Raw genomic sequence first — 16654 nt, forward strand, 5'->3', positions numbered from 1 at the left:
GATTACTTCACGGAGGAGAGGTCTATCAATGGCTTCTAGTTGGAGGGCTATAGGCCACTTCCAGTCTCAGAGGCAAGATGCTTCTTCAGAGGCAAGTTACAGGGGAATAACAGCAGGAGGGAGGGCATGCCCTCAACTCCTGTCTCTAGGCTTCCTGCAGCATCTGGTGGGCCACTGTGTGAAACAGGATACTGGACTAGATGGGCCATGGGCCTGATCCAGCAGGGCTGTTCTTATGTTCTTATTTTTTTCTTAAGTGGAAAAGGAATAAGATGAAAGGGCAGTAGAGTACAGGAGATACTCTGTTTGGGAAGTGGGTATTCACACCTGTTTCTGCACAGATATCTAAGGAAAAGCCCAAAAGAAAGTGAGACTGGGCCAAACCTCACCTAGTCTGTAGGTGCCTTATTGATGGGAAAGGATAGATGGAGACTGAACAGCTAGGGACTTGGCCAGTTAGTTAGTGGAGCATAACACTGTTGGTGTAGATGCAGGGATAGCCAACTTCTTAAGTATGGGGAGGCCAGATTCTCCTGGTCAAGCTGCTCTGGAGACTGATCCGTTCTAGTCATTATGACATTTCCCACTTTCCCCAACAGCCTAGCTGTGAATAAGCGACCCCTCCCTAGGCACACAAAGTTGATAGTTGTGTGAGAGATGGGAGAAGCAAGACCAGAAAAATATCACTTCTTACCTTGCAGGTACCTTGCCCATTGGGAAATGTGAAACCACCCTAGAGGCCTCTGAGGTGACTTGGAGTCTTCCGGGGCAATCTTAGAGGGTCACCTGCTTGGTTGAAAGTCTCACACATCTTGCTCCTTTACTACTTTTAGCCAAGTTAGCATTGGTTATTGAGCCCCACTTGGTTGGAGATCAGCCCTGACTGTACCAAAAGCTGTATGTAAGGAAAAGCTGTTTTCAACACAGCAATCACCCTTCTCTTCAGGAAATGACAGGCTGTCTTGGAAGCCTCTGGGGTGAGCTCTCATTTCCCAGTGGGAGGGATGCCAGTAAGAAGTGGTATGCAACTTCCCAGCTCCTAGCACCTCTCCCTTCACTGGACTGGGGTGCAAGGCGAGGCACAGCTTCTTACCTTTCAGGAAATCTTTCTAAGAATTGAGGTGGGATCCTGCCAGGTAAGAAGTGCCTTGCACTCCAAAGGGGGGAGTGCATGCCAAGGCAAATCAGAGTTGGATGGATCAAATGGCTATGCCTGGTTTAGAATCTAGAATTCCGCCTGTTACAGCATCTCCTGTCACTGTAGTGTTGTGCTTTGGCAACCCGAAAGGGCAGTGAGAAGAGGCTTGCCAATTCTTGAAACAAAGAGTTCTGATATCTGGGCAGGGCCTCAAGGAAGGGTCCTAAGTCCAGAGCTGGAACCCAGCTGTTTTGGACCATTCTACAGGCAGAGCCCAGTGCCAGATTTCTGTCCACCCAAAGTACACAATTTAAAAAAAAAAACATTGCTGAGGGAAAAATAAACTGTTATGCTTCTGCTTTTTTAAGGAAGTGGCTCCAAAGCAGCATCCCTTCCTTTGGGCCAGGCTGTTTCCCCCACCCACCTTCCCCTGTTCAGTATCTGTCTGTAAATGAGAGTCAAGAATCAATGAAGAGTGGTAACTGAATTGCACATATTTATTTGAACTAACTAGTTACCAGTCCCTTGTCTAGGCTTCTGTTTATGTTGTTTATACCTATTCAAATGCTTTCATTGAGGTTATGCCCCTCATTTAGAAGCTTACTGTATCTTAACTAAGATGAAAATATGGCAACTTATCAAGAGATCATGGGAAACATCTTTCCCCCCAAACTGAACCCACACAGCTTAGCTTTAATTGTAAAGATTTATTGCTAATTATCTCTTTGGAGCCCTCTGTCATTTAGCTGAAATCAGTTCCTATTCACAGAGGAATATGTCAACACTAGTAGTGTTAATAGCATCCTTTGATGCTATTGAACACAGGAATGCACAGGAGTCCTTGTTGCTGTCACACTACTGTACTCTGGCATTTGTCAGTTGTGGTAGCAACTTATTTCTAGATCAGGTTTATGGGACAACACATTTTCCTGCCTTGCTTAAACCAATCACGTTACAGTGGCACATCCATGATGTTGACATCATTTTTGAGCAGACAAAAGCTTTAAAGTAGGGTTGGATTTATTTAGGCTTCAGAGAGAGAGAACTTGTAGCTTGAAGCTGCTGTCATCATATATTTGCAGAGATAGTGCTCTGTCTCTCTGCCTCTTTGCTGCTGCTATTTATAACAGCCTTCCCAGCCATAAAAGGTCAGGACTGTTGCTTTCACATTCCACTGACTACAGGCATTATTTTTGTTCTGGACCTGGGAGCCCCGTCCTCTACCCGGGTCCTGTCAGCCACTTTGCTGGATTCAACTTCTGCTGGATTTCTCGCTGCCTCTCATTAATCCGCTTCAATCCTGAAATCCTAGAATTCTTCATTTCACGGCTGGTAAGTGTGCTGTGTTCAGATCCATTATTTTTTCCAATAGAAATGCTTTTTATGTCATAGAGGTTAACCAGTGTTCACTCTTATTTGTTCTTGTGGATTCCGCAGTTTGGATTGGGAGATTGCAGGAAGGTTAGAGGGACGCTCTAGGGACAAAGCAAAACAGTGCAGAATCTCAGTGCTTACCAGTTCAACTTGGCTGTTTTGCTGCGTGACAATTATTCACTGAAATGCTTTCTGATTGTGCCTGTGATATTCAATAGCTTCAGAATTTCTTCAGGTGACATCAACTAAAGTACTATGATGCTCTTGGTGTTTCCAGATATTAATGGTTGTTTTCTTTTTAAAAACCTATCGCCTTTTACAGATGCTAAGGTAGGACTAAATGAATGCATGTATAGGGAAGCAACATCATGGGGATCCTCTCTGCCCTATGTACACTCATTAGAATGCCTGTAGGTAACCCCACATTTACAGCTATATGTGCAAACGTCTCTCTGCTCAAGTGTTCCCCCAATGCATATTAATTTAATCCTACGTTAACATTTGCAAAATTTATCATATTTGTTACTATTTATAGAACTATGGTATAAATAAAATCTGTATTTCTGCAATACATCTTTCTGTATAAGGGCACTAAGAAGTAATATGGGGTGTTTTTAAATAAATGAAACCCAGCAAATGTATATCAAACTACTGGCCATTAATATAATAATGAATAATAATTTCCACACTGGAGTTGCAGATGCCTTTTCAGGTACCTACTGAGCCAACAGCAAAAATGATATTTATAATATGATTATAAATATAGTTTTATAATAAAAGAAAATAACATAAATAAATAACATAAATAAAAATATAACAGAACATATAACATAATTAAAATAAAATAAAACAGCAGGTGCTTGGGAAGATGCACCAAAACCACCTTAAGGGTTAGGGTTCACTTTTATATTGCAGTCTACAGGTGTGGCTTGAATAAAGTCACAGTTGTGCTGGTAGGTCTTCAGAGCTGAAAACCACTGACATCAGGCTGGGTCATTGGTTTTCCTTGATATAGCCTATTAAGCATACCAAGATGATCAGACTGCAGTTGCAGAAATAATGGCTATAAAAAAACCATGAAGGAAACACTCATATATGCAGATAAATAGTTGTGCAAAAGATGTCACAACGGATACTATATAAGTTAGAGCTGAAAAAGGTTGATGCTTTCAATTCACACATTTCAAGTGAGAATGCTAAAGCTCAAAATATCTGGATGCCAATGTCATTATCTGAATTTTAAATTGTAGTACAAGCTGCAGCTTTGTTCCTGAATTTTGTATCTTGAATTACACAAATGTAATAGTGTTGGGTGGTCACACACCACTCATCCCAAATCTGGAACAAAGTTTAGATTCTGAAATTGTGATTTCAAAGTTAGAATTTTAAACATGTAACCAATTTTAAAATTAGCATAATTTCACCGTTTCCAGTTTGGGAAAAGTTACATTCTAACTGCAGGATAAATTCTCTTTTAACACTAAAGACAAAATATTATTTTAGCTGCTTATTTTTGTGCTCAGTGAAGGGCTGGCTCCTGCTTTTAGGAGATTTTGAGGCAACTTAACTTAAGACGGCACTTCAGGATCCATGAAGAGCAGAGGAATACAGGGCATGTAAACTAAAATAATGCCCCAGTGTCCCTGCGTGATCATATTGGAACTCTAGGTGCATTCTAATTTTGTATGGTCCTAGCAGAGTAGAACAGACAGAATCTGGTGCTTCTGATCTTATTGGGCCCTGTTTAAAATGGCCACGGCCCAGAGTCCCCTGTGCTATTGCAAATGACTCTGTGACGTTTTGAGAAGGGCCTTAGGCAGGTAGGAATGGCAGCTCCTACTGCCTCTTGACTTAACTATTTGAACTGTCCACCCCTTAAAATCCATCTTTCCGTACGCTCTTACACAGTGCAGGACTTGGCCAGGATGGAGACAGCACACTTCTCCTGTCCTTTTGTCCATAAGGCAAGGGTAAAGCAAAGTCAGTTCACAGGACCTTGGAGAGCTCCAAGGGAATAAGTTGACTCAGCACCACTCGGAGACACACTTAAGTACCTCTGAGCCCAGACTCTCCCTCCTGGGCTCTGCTGCCCTGCCTGGAGAGGATAAGCCCTTAAAGAAGCAGCCTTCTGGAGTCCAACCACTCCTCCTCCACTCTACCTGCTCCTACCACATTTGTTGTTGGTGCTGGTGTGTAGGCATCAGGGGGCATGATGGTATGATAAATGTTGACTCTGTAGTGGACTTGGATTTTGAGGATTCTGCCTCAGGGAACCCAGGCCCTGAGGGAGTTACCTTGGGGAACCCCAACCCTGGGGCTCAATCAAGTTTTAGTCTGGTTTCAAGATCCAGGGCTGGTGCTAGTGCTGGTCCTTCCTCCTCAGTGTCTGACTCAGTCACTACTGTGAATGAGGGCTGTAATGAGATGGACCATAACACTCTTTCTCTAACCTGGTGGGCTTAGCTTGAGGCAAGAATGTGCCATTGAGCCCCTTGTTCCATCACAAGAGTTTCCGGGGCACATTTTCACTGAGTCTTGACAGTTTGCCTAATATAGATAATATTACTAGATTCACACACATTTAACTGCCAAACAGATTCTTGACTGAAATAAAGACCACATTACCATCTCAGGGACAGGAGATTTGCACGGCAAAAAATGGCAAGCCACATATCCCATAAATAGGATCAGTGGACTGAATATTTTAAACTAGTTGTATTGCACACTTCTGCCAACTACTGACTGATAAAAGGACTCAGAGTAATATTTGATTTATGTATTACATTTTTATACCATCAAAATGGGCATATCATGGCAGTTTACACAGTAATATGCAGGTATATAGACAACATTCTCAGATACAAGCTCTCTGTTTTCCAGGCTAGATCTTCTATATATGTAATTCTCTAAGGCATACCCGTGGCTAATTCCGTGTGTGGCAGCTCTCGTGAGAGTTTGCAAGCAGAAGCACCTGATTGGGTGGTGGGGATTCCATATGCAGACAGAGAGGAGGAGCCTGTGAGAGCAGAAGCACCATGGTGATTGGGCAGTGGGGATTCCATATGCAGATAGGGAGGAGGAGCCTGTGATGGTGAAGGTCAGTTGGAATGCAACTGTTAGTGGGCAGGGGGTCTGCAAAGAGAGGGGTTGTGAGGGAGGAAAGAGCCCCTTCAGGAGGAGGCTGCCACTGTGCGAATTAGATGAAGAAACAAGATGAACCTGATGTGTTAACTCAGGAAGGGGTGGGAGGGAGGGAGGAAGACAGAAGGGAAAAGCGAGCAGAGCAGAGTGAGCAGAAGAGAGAGAAAAAGAGAAAAAGAGAGGAAGAGCAAAAAAAGGAAGGATGAGGGGTGCGCCCGAGCCTGTCAGTGGCCTTAGAGGAATGTGCAGCCATGGCAGCAGCAGTGAGGAAGGGCCTGGTCAGCCACTGCCGCTGCTGCTCGAACAGGGAGGGGCAGGAGCGGGGTGAGGGTGGGGAGGTCTCTGGGGTTAGGGGGCTGCGGCTTGGTCAGTCGGTGCTGGCAACACCACAGCCGTGACCAAGAGGGGTGAGGGCGATGGAAGCAATAGGATGATGGAAGAGGAGCAGGAGCATGGCCCAGGTGAGGGTGGAGACATCCTTGAGGTAAGGGGGCTGAGGTGAGGAGTGAGGGGAGCAATCAAGTACTAGTGTGCAGATGTTCTGCATAAGTTAAGTTAGTATATATATATATATATAATTCGCTTAGATGTACCCATCGCTAATCCTGTGGATGGCAATTCTCGTAAGTCCAGCAAATGGGCATGCAGGTGGGTGGGTGGACAGGTTGAGAAAGCAACAGTATGGGGAGAGAGAGCAAAAGCAGCGGCAGCAGGGGGTGTGTGTTAAAGTGACGGCAGCCAGGGGAAGCGGTGGGCGGCTGGAAAAAGCAACTGGCCAGTTGGTCAGCCAGAGAGAAAAAATATTGGAGGGGGAAAGAGGGAAGTGGAGAGGGGAGGGCTGAGAACAAGGCACTGAGAATGAGGGTGAGGGGCTAAGAAAGAGGGAGAACTAGAGGTGCAGATGCTCTGCACCTGGGCCAGCTAGTACGAAGTCATATAATAAGCCTGCATCCATCATAGATTGTACTTTCATTTTCAGATGAAGTATGGGAGAGAATATTGTCTTCAAGCCCTGCTTGTGGGCTTCCTGGAAGCATCTGGTTGGCCAGTGTCAAAAGCAGGATGCAGGTCTAGATAAGCTTTAGCCTGACTCAGCAGGGCTCTTCTTATGATCTTATGGCATAATATCCCCTAGAGCACGCAGGGGTCGGCAACCTTGGCTCTCCAGCTGATAGAAGATGTAGTTTGTAGAACTACACTTCTCATCACCCCCAGCCACAATAAATTGTGAAAGGGATGATGGGAGTTTTAATTCAACAACAGTGGAATAGGTAGGGTTGTCCACCTGTGCCCTAGAGCGTTAAAGTGATGCAGCCTTAGCATATGTTGGATTATTTCTGTCTATGACACATTCTAGAGATTGTCATGACAATCACAGTTTCCCATAATTAATTCTGTGTCTTTTTTTTTTAATGGTGTATCAAGAAGTGTGAAGAACCGAGCTAGGAGGAATCCAGGATGTCTTTACCATTCTACCAGAGGCATCATCAACATTTTGACCGTGCATATCGCCACAAGGAACTGGAGTCTACTTTAAGTCAGTACCAAAAGGAGGAAAAGCGCAAATCTGCCATTTACACACATGGATCTAGTGCCTATAGTAAGGAAGCTGCATTGGCCTACCGACATGGGTCTGCCTCTTATGACCAACTGTCTGCTGAATCATATGCCCATGAATCAGCAGCTCACAGTAAAAGATCTACAGCTCATAGTCTTGAAACTGAACTGAAGAAGGCTGAAGCCTACCGTCTTGGATCTGAGTTGGTAAATAAGAAAGCTGAAGCATACCGCCTTGGATATGAAACATACAGCCGCGGGTAGGCTTAAATACAATCTTTTCATGAGAAGTGGGGCAGCTGTCTGTTCTTTTTAGTGAATTTTATGGCAAAAATGCAATTGGCTTCTACTGGAGCAGGAGCAGGTCCTGCAATCTCTTAACTGCATGTATTGGTTCAAATACAATGAATGCAATGCTGTCACTTTATACGATTCCACCGAGACAGAAACACAAAAGGGAATTTGATTCATACAACTATTTGTCTTTCTTGTGGTCTTCTGAGGGCCAAACTAAGTGTTACAAGGCAGCAGTGTTCCCTATAACACAGATTCCCAGATGTTGTTGACTGTAACTCCCATAATCCTCATCCAAAGGCCATTGCAGCTGGGGATGAATGGGTTGTAGTCAACATTTGAGAATCCCTGTTATAGGGAACACTGCATGGCAGACACACAGAATAGACTCCTGGCTGACACTTTTTGTGAAAAGCATTCACAGCAGACTGTCAATCTGAGTGGAAGGCTGCTTAACTTTCCCCTCCAGCCATTTTATTCTGATCAAAATCATGCAAACGTTCAGTTGTTTTTCTACCCATGAGGAAAAGTTCTGACTTTTCTCCTGCAGGTGGGAAATCAGCTGTGTATGTGAGTGAGATTTTGAGTGGAATGATAGCTAGAAAGGAAACTACATGGCAGACATGCAACAATCTCCCACTCTTCTTCCCATAAAAGCGGTCATGAAAGGCTAGGAGTTTGACTTGAGGAACTATAGGGGAGAAGTGACTGGACTCCTTCCTTTCCACAATTCCTCACGTCAAACTCCTAGCCTCTCGTGACTCTTTTTCATGAAAATCCCAGGAGACTGTTGCTATGTCTACCATGTAATTCTATTTTGTCCCTGTCTTTAGAGGACTTAACACACTCTGGTTCATCCCTTTAACAAAATGGTCAGGAAATATGGAAGCAATGGTGATTAATCTGTACATTTTCTAGCTGTTGCCTTAAAGAAATATAAAATAGGTATCCTTGAATTATATCACCTGTCAGCAACTCATTCTGGCATCTGAGCACAAGCAAGGACCAAATGTGATGCTCCCACTACAGCCTGGGTACATACCTTATTCTAGTAACTGGAAGATGGTTGTGGTGTGGAAACCCAATACCATTGGGAAATTCCATCAAATGTCCAATCTATCAGCAGATTTAAAAGAGAACCTTGCCAGAAGTAGTTACCTCATTATTTGCACTTGGGATTTATGCTGGCATGTGCTTACTAGGTGACCTTTATCATTTATACTGGTGTTGATGAAAACATGACTCAATTTATTATTTTGCTGACTGCGTTGTTTAAAAATCTGCAAATGGTTTTAATAGTGAATGCCCAGAGCTCAACTGGATTCTTGCAAAAATAAGGGCTCTATGTTAGTTACATTTACAAGTTTATGGACAAAAAAGCACATCCCTGGTGTTCAAATTTAGGATTCATCCACCAAATACATGGATGGTGCCATCAGCTCTGATCAGCACTGATTCACTCCCATTATCCATCCCCAAGAGGTTATCAGTGTTGTTAGATCTGACAGCACTAACCATCTGTGGAGGAATGCGTATGTGGGCCCAGTTTAAGAATAATAATTGTGTTCATAGTCCCAGGTACAAGGTGTCATTTTAAAACCCTGTAGAGAATCCTTTTCTACACATAGGTTCCATTCAGATGATATGCACATAGAAGTTAAATCTAACTGATGGTTTTTAGCAGATTGCATAGCATAAAGTCTATAGGCAAAATGACTCCTTATGCTCATAGGGAGTTGCCCTCATCCTTTTATCTGCTGCCCACAAACTATTAAGTATCAAGGGAATAATCTGGACTGTAAAAAGTACTGTATGTTTCAAAGGGTTTTTTGCTGATGTGAGCTTATTCAACAAGTTTCTCCATGTTCTGTATGTCTTACACAACTCTTTATGTGCCCTAAACCTGATTGTGGATTGTAGCCAGTATTTGAAAAATTCTGAACTTGACCCTGCACAGTTGAGGACACTCTACTATCAGATGTTTCTATCCTACCCAGTGCATGCAGTGGAGCTTGACTGCTACATTTATCATTTATGTAGCAGACAAAGCACACAGTTTTGGGAAGAGGTGAGAGAAGAAATTCATTAAGCATCCAGTAGATTATCAGACTTTGGAAGGGTTCCCCTTCTTCCCTGGTAGATCTGAATTGTCCAAATTGTCTTGGAGGAGGTAGAACAGGAAGTGGTTAGTCTAGGATCTTTTTGTGGCAGAACGTAATCTTGACAGAGCAGGTTATCTGAAGGGGGATGATGTTGCCTTGCTTAGTCTGGCAACATAGCTCATGCCCCACCATACTGGAAAGAATTTACATATGCATTATTTTTCAAAAGAGATGCCTGATACTTTTTTGCAATTCATTTGTAGTGTTGTGCGCACAGTTCAAACACACCAAGTAAAGAGAAAAACAGGGATCCTTTTGTGAATATTTGGAATTGTCGCTGCTGTCAACAAAACATTTCAACTACCGTTCTAGAACCAAGATGACTGTGATACAATGATACAAGTGTCTCCTTAGATTTTTTGTAAGCAACAGATGGATTCAAGTGGATTATATGTGGATCCACCTTATCAGTGCCCTGTCCATTCCTTTAATATAGATTTTTCAGGCATAAGCAAGAATGAATCTTGCAATGAAAGCAATGCTTTCATGGATCTTGCTACATGGAGCTCTGCACAAGAACATCTGCCCCATGAACAATGTTGGTTATGTAGACTATGTGATTATTTTATTTTATTTTATTTATTTATTACATTTATATCCCGCTCTTCCTCCAAGGAGCCCAGAGCGGTGTACTACATACTTAAGTTTCTCTTCACAACAACCCTGTGATGTAGGTTAGGCTGAGAGAGAAGTGACTGGCCCAGAGTCACCCAGCTAGTCTCATGGCTGAATGGGGATTTGAACTCGGGTCTTCCCAGTCCAGCACTCTAACCACTACACCACGCTGGCTCTGCCAGACATTCTGATGACTCAGAAGATAGAGGTAGCTTCTTATTCACTTGGAAAGGTCTGACTTTATCATCCCCCACCCCCTAGACCTAGTTAGTTGATTTGTAGCTTAGTTTATTTTCTTTCTTTTCTGCCACATCCTTCAGTTCTATAAAAACACAGATAAAAGAAGGTAGTAATGTAGTGAGAGTAGAGTAATTCTGCCTCAACTTATTGTCTGGCAGATGTGGCATGCCACTTATTCTTCCTTTGATCTCTCACTTCCAACTCAAATATTCTCTGCACTGCTGATACATTAGTCTTGGCACCTTTTTGCAGTGTCAGCTGCTTAATCATAGGTTGCCATGCCCTTTAGTGACATCAGAACAGCCAAGCCAAGCCAATGACACCTGGAGGGGATATTCCTCCTCTGCTTTTCAAGGCCTGTTAAGACATCAAAGCAGTTGAGCTCTTTGTTGCTGGCCTCAGATAATCACTTCTAAGATAATTTTTTTTAATATAATATAGGGCTAATTTAAGTATCTCATGTGCTTATGTGGGTGGTTCTAGTGATCCAAATATAATGTGAGAGAACAGGATGGTCATGATAATTTGCAGGTAGCAGCTTCTAGGACTCTGGGGTATTTTTATCCCCCAAATAATAAATGTTGCTGCTAGCCAGTAAAGGTGAGTTCTGGGCCCACACAATATGTTTGTACTCATGGGCAAGTGCTCAGAAATGATAGGACTAGCATGCGTAGCATACATAATGTCTGAACTGGGCTGGTGCACATTACAATTTGCTTGATCAACAAATAGATAGCCTATTCTAATCTCAACAGATTGATAGCTTTCTTTGTTCTCCTTTTTAAAATGGCATTTGAGGCAGATGTAAATTGCCCCTTGTGTCCTGAATGCTTTCTAAAACTATGTCTCTAATAGTACCTTGTGTCCATGGTGACTAGGTGTCTGTAGACACAGAGTTTTCTAGATTCTCAAAAACAGTTTCCAAAATCTTGCCCTTCAGCTGAGGATGTTGCAACCAGTGTGTCTTACCTGGTATGTGGAACAGAATCTCCCCAGACTAGGACCTATCACACTTTCTTCGCTCTCTGGTTTCAAGGAGAACAGCCTCATGACCTTTCAACAGCTTTTAGCCCAATTATGTGTTATTTTCCAGGCCAAACATAGTCTGTATTTCATTGTCACGTAAAAGCTGCCTCCCAGATTTATGATCTGACATGGATATTTCCAAATTGTCCTGTTTATTTCTACTGTCACTAATGTTTATGATATCGACACAAGGTTTGTGTCTATTCATTGCCAGAAAGGTGGTCTGAAATTACCATACTTTCTTGCCTCTCATTTTGGTGAAATGGTTTGTTCCTGGCTTGTACATTATGTTGATGTTAAGTTTCAATCCTTTTCTCAGTTTTCTACACAAGTTGAATACATAGAGTGAAATTGAGTGATTGCATATGCGACCCAGACAAAGACTTAAAACCTAAGCCTTTAATTTAGAAACCTAAATTAAAAATAGTGTATACAGGGAAAATATAGTTTTCAATGGACACAAATTCAAGTATGAGTCTTTGGTATCTTCTAATTTTTTTTTTTTTAATAATACTTCGATGAGTGTGGCAATGAGTGTGGCGAGGATCAATGTGAATAAGGTTGTAAATAACAACACATTACTAAAGGCTTGTCCACAGTTCCAATCCGCTTGTACTCTTGTTTTGGCACTGCTGGGGAAAACACTAGACTGATTAGAAGCCTTTCTTGAAAAAGCTGGTACATTTTGTTCTGGGTGTTCTTGCACTAACAACAAAAATTCAATCACGCAGATTACATGTACAGTGGATATGAGATCAGTGAGGTTGGTTCCAAGGTACAACAGGCAGGGAAACAATGTGGTATAAGCATCTCAGAATATGTATATTGAAAAGGTCAGCAGTGCAATCAACGTACAATTGACCCCTCCAAAATATGGATGGATGTGCTCGAAAAGTGTAGTAGAAATGAAATATGAGTTTCCCACTCACTTTGTGATGGAAGCACAGATGTGTAATCTAGGGATGTGCATGGAACCAGTTCGATTGGTGGGCAGTTCTGCTGGTTCAATGACAGGGGGTGCATCTTTAAGGGTGGGGTAGGGTGCATTTTCCCCACCCGCCACATTCCCCTCGCTGGTGCTCCATTTTGTTAAAGCCCCTCAGGGTGGCAACGTACCTCCCTGCTGCCCCGTCGCCGTGTCTCCCAGAAGTAACAGATGTGCCTGTGCACACCGGGCAAGGGCACGCTCAGGCCTGCAACATGTGTGTGCCCATACCCGACGCTCACAGGTGCATCTGTTACTTCCAGTTACTTCCGGGAGATGTGGCGACAAGGCAGCAGGAAGGTACTCTGCTGCCCCAAGGGGCTTTAACAAAATGGAGCGCTGGCAGGGGAAATGCAGTGGGTGGGGGAAATGCAGTGGGAGGGGTAAGTGCACCCTTCCTCACCCTTAAAGATACACCCCCCCCACCATTGAACCACCCCTGCCTGGTTCCGTGCACATCCCTAGTGTAATCCCAGTTACAGGGGAAGCAGCATGGGAGGAAGGATTAATCACCTCTCCTCTGGCTGCTGTTTCTTCCCTGTAAATCATACTGTGCTTTGCAGTAAAGCGTCAGCCAGGATCTTACAATATAATGAGTTGCTGAGGGAACATGTATAGTAGATTTATTTTGAAAGCCTGCAGCAATTGTGATTCAGGCTGCTGAATCACAATTCATTGCACTTAAAGCATACTGCAGAATCATCCTAAAATTAGCCAAAATTTGGAAATCACACTTGATATAAGTTAGTGTTGGAATTTCAGCTTTTAATCACTTAAACCAACCCTACAGCTGCTATCCTAAGTATAGTTGTGTAGAAGTAAGACCCACTGCTCTATGGGGCCTCTGTGTAAACATGCTTAGAACTTTACTGCATATTCTGCAATTAGGGGTGTGTATGGACCCGTGGAGCTGCGGTCCGGCACTGGGTGGGGGTTCCTTTAAGGGCGGGGGAGGGTTTACTTACCCCTCCCACCACTTTCCCCCATCTGGCGCTCGTATTTTCTTTTGTAATTAGGGCGGCAGGATACCTCCCTGCCGCCGCTTCTCCGGGCGCTTGGCTGCAGTGCAAAAGGCTTTTAGAAGCCTTTTGTGTGCTCATGTGCACGCAATTTCTTTAGTAATCGGGGCAGCAAGATACCTTCCTGCCGCCCCTTCTCCCACTTCGCTGCAAAAAGCCTTTGCAAGCTTCTAAAAGCCTTTTGCAGTGAAGCAGGAGAAGGGGCGGCAGGGAGGTATCCTGTCACCCTGATTACTGAAGAAAGTACGGGCGCACACGCAAAAGGCTTCTAAAAGCCTTTTGCACTGCAGCAGGGAAAGCCTTTTGCACTAAGCGGGGGAAGGGGTGGCAGGGAGGTATCCTGCCGCCCTGATTACTAAAGAAATTGTGTTTGCGGGCTTCTAAAAGCCTTTTGTACTGCAGCCAAACGCCAGGAGAAGGGGCGGCAGGGAGGTATCCTGCTGCCCCAATTACTAAAGAAAATACTGGCGCCAGACGGGGGAAAGTGGCGGGAGGGGTAAGTAAACCCTCCCCCGCCCTTAAAGGAACCCCCCCTCCCCAATCCATCCGAATCCGAACCGCCCATGTCCGCACTGGTCCGGAAGCCTGAAGAATGGCCTCTGGACCGGTCCGGGCACATCACTATCTGCAGTTGGCTGGCAAGAAGCTGCTTGGGGTTGATGTCAAATGTGTGTGGTTGCTTTTGAGGAACTGAGACTAACTAGCACATCTGCTAGTGTCTGCCTGCTCCCACAAATGCTCAGTTTCTATATATGTAAAAAAGCAAATAATCTAATACATTTAACATTTGTTTTATTTTTTAAGTCAAATGTAATTGTAAGTATAATGAAATGGCCTTTCTTTCAGAAAACTGCTAGAAGATCAGTCTCTAAAGTTGAGTCCCAAAGCAAAGCGTGCTAAGCAAAGTTTACTGTCAGAGGAGAAAGAAAACACAGCTGTTGACTATGTAGTACCCATATTTACAGGAAGGTATGTCTCTCTTCTCTTATTTTGTTGGTGGGCATAAAAAATGGAAAGATATCAAGAGGAAAGTATGTCCCTACATCTTTATAAAGAATTTCCTTTTACAGTTAACAATACAACAAATTCTTAATGTAAGTCTTGTTTCATAGAAAGAAAATACATTATAGAAATACTCTGATTTGCCCTAAGTTGCATCCCCAAGTTGCTGGTAGAAAAGCAATGGAAATATAAATGACCTTTACGAGTGGAAATTTCAGTGATGTACAACATACTGCTCCCCAAAAGACAATAAGAATAGGTTTGTGCATAGAACATTTATTTGATGTTTTAAAAATCTCATATATTGTCTGTAAGAAAAATGTACTGTTTAGCAGCATTTATATTGATATAGGAAGATGCTGAAAGGCATCATCTCATACTGCATGGGAGGAGGCAATGGTAAACCCCTCCTGTATTCTACCAAAGACAACCACAGAACTCTGTGGGCGCCAGGAATTGAAATCGACTTGATCGCACACTTTATATGTGATATGGCAGATTTGTGTTGCAGAGGAACTGAGTTTAAACCTGAGCATTTATCTAGACACCAAATGAGAACAGGTGAGATTTCTCTGCTGTTGCCTGCAATGTATTACACTGATTTCCTGTCCTGTTGAAACAAATGGAAGATCTAGGAGTTCTGATTTAGGCCAGACAACAGAAATCTACAGCCTGATCCCATGCAGTGTTAAGTGTGCCAAAGCACTTTCCAATGGGCCAAGGGATGTCTCTCTTCATATGATATGAATGAAAAGGTGAAATCAAATTAGGCTAAAATCTCTTTCTTAGAATAAAATATTCTTATCTTCACAGTATAATGAAGTTTTTAATCTGGCCCACTTTTATATAATGTAAACATATCTGAAGTAAGAATTATCGCAATAGCATCAGCTGTTCCAAAGGTAGAGGAAACAGAAAGAATGATTATTTACCTGCCAGATCTACACGGACAATGAACAGGAGTTTTAAAAACAACAACAGTATAGGTGTTAATATGCTCCAACATTTTCAAAGTAATTATTTTTGGATCAGGCTTAAGAGAACAGACAAGGAAACTTAATCAAAATCATAATATAATATAATATAATATAATATAATATAATATAATATAATATAATATAATATAATATATAGATTACAATAAGTTTACACATTGGGGTGCCAACCTGTCACTTTAAACAGCTGGCTAGGATGACCACAAGCACATGATTTTAAACTTGAAAGGCACAATATTCATTGTGCCCACACCCCAGATCCAAGGGACACGTGGATATAATAAGCTTGGATAAAAGGGGCCAAAACTTAATTGATGTGGTACAATCAGCAAACTACATGAAACACACTTCACCCCCTACAGTGTGGGCCTGACTAAGGCCGGTTTAGGACATTGCTGTCCTTGCCCAAGCCCCCAAATGGGCGACACACCATGACTCAGGATAAAAGCGGGGTGATCCCACTTCCTCCCCCTCATTGTCAACCCCTCCGGGTCAGGGCCACTTCTAGGGTTTCACACCCCTCCCCCACAAACCACTCAGCCTATAAGGTGTATGAAACCCTGAAGCAGGTTTCCTGGCGAATCTAAGTCCCTGAGCTGCCAAACCTCTAAGGACCGATTGACCAATCCACCTTTTTAAAACTGTCCAAGGGTGCTCACCAGTCTTAACCCAATCTATACCTCCACCCATCCCACACTGTACCTGTCCGGTTGTTACCTCAACTAACTAAAGCTAGGAAACGCAGAATGGAGTAGGCAAAAAGACCCCCAGCTGGGCCAGTATGTTGAGTGCCAAAAATTCCTATTTGGTCCCCAAAAGGACAACCAGCTGAAGCCCATTCTGTGGGAAGGAGGAAAGCCAGCAAGAACAGAAAAGGCTGAGGAAGCTAGGGAGCTGCTTGAGCAGTGTGCAGTCCCCACCCTTTGGCCCAGCCCCAACCAATCGGGGTCGCTCTCCATGGGTCTGTGCTGGTGTTTGTGTGTGTGTGTGGGGGGGGTGAGACTAGGGCCCATTCCTCAGCACAAAGGCTGCAGGATGGGAGCACTGCAGTGAGGAATGCTGTAAACATGTAAATATCACTTTAGTACTTGCAGGTACAAAGCAAG

The 16654-nt window shown here is 43.3% G+C and overlaps 1 protein-coding gene across 5 annotated transcripts in view; it reads left to right on the top strand.

Annotated features, from left to right (window-relative positions):
- Nucleotides 1–2185: 2185 nt before the first annotated feature.
- MYOM1 (myomesin 1) overlaps nucleotides 2186–16654 on the top strand; it is a 110419-nt gene continuing 95950 nt past the window's right edge. For 2 of the 5 annotated variants that reach the window (XM_053243328.1, XM_053243329.1), the window contains exons 1-3: nucleotides 2186–2470; nucleotides 7079–7470; nucleotides 14398–14520. In XM_053243328.1, coding sequence (XP_053099303.1) covers nucleotides 7112–7470; nucleotides 14398–14520 — 482 coding nt within the window. In that variant the 5' untranslated portion in view covers nucleotides 2186–2470; nucleotides 7079–7111. The remainder of the gene's footprint in view (nucleotides 2471–7078; nucleotides 7471–14397; nucleotides 14521–16654) is intronic. The other 3 variants (XM_053243331.1, XM_053243330.1, XM_053243332.1) reach the window with 3 other exon arrangements.

The sequence above is a fragment of the Hemicordylus capensis genome, chromosome 4 (assembly GCF_027244095.1).
Source record: "Hemicordylus capensis ecotype Gifberg chromosome 4, rHemCap1.1.pri, whole genome shotgun sequence".
NCBI lineage: Eukaryota > Metazoa > Chordata > Lepidosauria > Squamata > Cordylidae > Hemicordylus > Hemicordylus capensis.